The sequence below is a fragment of the Lipotes vexillifer genome, unplaced genomic scaffold (genome assembly GCF_000442215.2).
Source record: "Lipotes vexillifer unplaced genomic scaffold, Lipotes_vexillifer_v1.1 scaffold75, whole genome shotgun sequence".
In the NCBI taxonomy this organism is placed as follows: domain Eukaryota; kingdom Metazoa; phylum Chordata; class Mammalia; order Artiodactyla; family Lipotidae; genus Lipotes; species Lipotes vexillifer.
The window spans coordinates 441,805-445,159 of NW_006771517.1; the positions used below are offsets into that span (position 1 = coordinate 441,805).

General features: G+C 46.0%; 1 protein-coding gene across 1 annotated transcript in view; it reads left to right on the forward strand.

Moving 5' to 3' along the window:
• The window catches only part of PXMP4 (peroxisomal membrane protein 4), a 12,439-nt gene that overhangs the window by 1,184 nt on the left and 7,900 nt on the right, over nt 1-3,355 (forward strand). Inside the window, exon 2 of the mRNA XM_007446828.1 lies at nt 2,935-2,997. Coding sequence (XP_007446890.1) covers nt 2,935-2,997 — 63 coding nt within the window. The remainder of the gene's footprint in view (nt 1-2,934; nt 2,998-3,355) is intronic.

Sequence of the window (3,355 nt, forward strand, 5' to 3'; positions counted from 1 at the left end):
CCTCTTTCCCTACTGAATTTTTCTCCATAATACTTAGCACCATCTGACACTAAGTAGTTCACTTATGTATCCTGTTTTTCTACTGTCTTTCTCACTGGAAAGTGAGCTTCGTGGTGATGTCAAAAATCTTGGCTGTCTGTGCACCAATGCCAAACAGAGACAGAGATTTGGAGGAAAAGAAGCAGCTTTATTCTTTGCCAGGCAAAGGGGAAACACAGCCGGCTAGCACCTCAAGAACTGTGCCTCCCGTCTCTGGGGAATAGGGCAAGGTTATATAGCTGGGACTGGTGGTCTGGTAGGTGATAAGGCTCAAAGTAATTAAGGTCTTGCATTTATCTTCTTGCATTATTTCCAAACAGTCACAGCTGGCCTCAGGCAGCCTGGTAATTGGGTCTGTTTGGTAATTGGGTCTGTTGGCCTCTGGGTTGTTGGCCTGCGACCTTCTTTCTGAAATGCAGACATTACAAGGGTTGATTTGCTACAAGGGAGTGCAGGGAGTGTAAATACCAGGTGGATAATGTAATTCACATGGAATCAGAGTGTTAGGGGCAGGGTGTAATTCACACGGAGTAAGGGAGTGATAGGTACAGGATGTAATTCACATAGTGTCAGAGAATGTTAGAGGTTAGCTTTGTGAAGGGCAAATCTAGTTACAGACATTACAGATTAGTAGCAGTTAAAATAAAACTAGGATTGATTAACTCTTTCAGGCCTGTTTATGCTGTTTCCCCAGGCTGTTCATTGTTACTTTATTTTCCTTGTCTATCAGAAAAGAAAAGTCTAATTGCTATTTTTGCTGCAACAATGGGGACAGAAAGTTTAATCTATTTTGTTCCTTGCTATATTCCTAGTACCTGGTACATAGTAGGCTCTCAAATATTTACCGAATGAATGAATGTGCAAGGTAGGAATTGCCATTGTCCCCATTTTCTGGATGAGAAGACTGTGGCTCAGAGAGGAAGATTCATTGCTCATGGTCAAGTCACTTAGTCAGGGTCAGAGCCAGGATTCAAACCCAAGGATACCTGATCTCAATGCCAGGCTCTTGGCTTCTATGGGCACCCAGAGTCAGGGAGAAGGTGGTTCTCCCCTGGGTCTGGCCAGATCATATCAGCCATGCTTTGGTGTGACCAGGGTGGGGTGGGCCCTGAGATAACATCAGTGGGCCCAGGCCCATCTGTAATGACCTGGAGTCAAAGTGGGGAGACTGATGATTAAATTACCATGGCAATACCAGGTGATCAGGAATGCTTTACAGAGGAGGTGATGGTGCCGTTTTGAAGGCTGAGTTGGAATTTGCTGGGGGTGATAAGGGCATCTCAGGCAGAGGGAATGGTTTGAACAAAGGCCTGGAGGTGGAAAAGAATGTGCTGTTTGTCAAGAGTGGCCATCCATTCAGGGAGGCCGACTTGGATGACTGAGAACTGAGACGTATGAACTGTGTGAAATGTAACTCATTTTGATGCTCCATTCCTAAATATATCAATGTGCATCTCCGAAAATAAGAGCATTTTCCTATATGGCTAGATTATCATGATTACATTTAATAATTTAATCATAATCCTATAATGTTGACTGCCATCCAGTTGATAGACAGATTGTTCCAGTTGTCCCCCAAATGTCCTCTATAGCAAGTTTATCTAGACCAGGATCTTCCAGGATATCACACTGTACCTGCATATCCTTTAAATCCTTTTTAATCTGGGGCATCCCATTTTTCAAGATGCAGAGTGATCCTGTGAGTGGTTGTAAGTGGCTCCCACCTGAGTTTGAGGAGTTTGGGTAGGGGGCCAAGCAGATGTAGGGAGTTGGGGGCATTGTTCTGCTTGTGTCTGTGGTATAAGGAAAGACCCTTTTAGCCCTGGCCAGCTGGAGGAGGCCGAGGGTCTCTTTATTCAGGGGAAACAGACATTACTTTGGAGGAGGTGGGGCAGAGAGCTTGCTGGGGCCAGGATGAGGGCCCTGCCCACAGCTAGGCAGTGTGAAAATAAGCCATTCAGTGTGGCCACCACTACAGTAACACTGCTGTCACTTGATCACATTTTTTATTTGACTTATTTTTTGAAAATTAGGTAGCATATTCACAAAAGGCATAAAAAGTTAGAACTTTTTAGAAGTTTACACACCTTGCTCTAACCAAGCATAGAGCACATATAGAGCCACCTCGTTCTTGTACAGCTGTGTGGTATTCATTCCACTGACTGCTGGGTCCATTATTTGTTTACCCAGTAGCCCCCTGTGGATGGACACATGTTTGCTCCCAGTCTTCTGCTGTTTCAAGCAAGCCTCACAGATACTCATATGAAAACAATATGGGACTCATGACAGTTGTCTCAAGGAGGCTGCCAAAGATTTTTAGACCTTGTAGCCTGGTAAGATTGGGGCCAGACAGCAGGAGAACTTGGTGGGGCGAGGGGAAGTCCAATAAAGAAGAAAAAGAAAGGCAGAGACACTAATATTGGTTGAATTAGGAACTTTTACATGCGCTATGTCCTTAACTGCCAGAAGCAACTCTGAAATGGAGAATACTTTTAACTGATGGGAGAAGGGAGGCTCAGAGATGTTAAATGATTTATCCAAGTGTATACAGCAAAACAGGGCAGGGCTTTGGCACCAAATATTTATTTCTTTTGTACTACCCACTTTGTTTTTTTTGTTTTTTTTTTGGCCACACTGCGTGGCATGTGGGATCTTAGTTCTCCCACCAGGGATCGAACCCGCACTGCCTGCATTGGAAGTGCGGAGTCTTAACCACTGGACTGCCAGGGAAGTCCCTGTACTATCCACTTTGAACCCAGATCTAACTTGAAAGCCAGCATTATTTTTTCCCTCCCCAAATGATGTCAGGATTAGGGATGGGGAGGGGGCACAGGGAGGCAGAAAGAAACTGTGATTCAGTGGTGCTGTAGTAACTGTTTTCTTTTGTTTCTACAGCTATGGAGCCAAAATCCGGGCCCCTCACGCACTGATCATGACCTTTCTCTTCCGGAGTGGCAGGTACCCATCCCCTCTGCACACCCTTCAAACTGGGAGAGAATGTGGTCACCGCTCAGTGCCAGGACTGTTACAGTAGCTTCCTAGCTGGGTCTAACCTGTCTGTACCACCACCTCCTAAAGTACAAGTCTGATTCTGTTATCCCATCTTGAAAATTCCTCTGGCTCCTCGCTGGCCCCCAGAGAAGCCCAGCTTCCAGGTGTGGCCTTCAAGGACCTCTGCAGCCTGACCTCAGGGACATCCCCCCGACTCCCCAACGTCCACCCTGGGGTGCCCTTGGCACCAAGACTCACTGCCATTCATTCATGTGCCACATGTGGTTCTACCTCCTTACGTTTCTCATGCAGTACCCCCCACCAG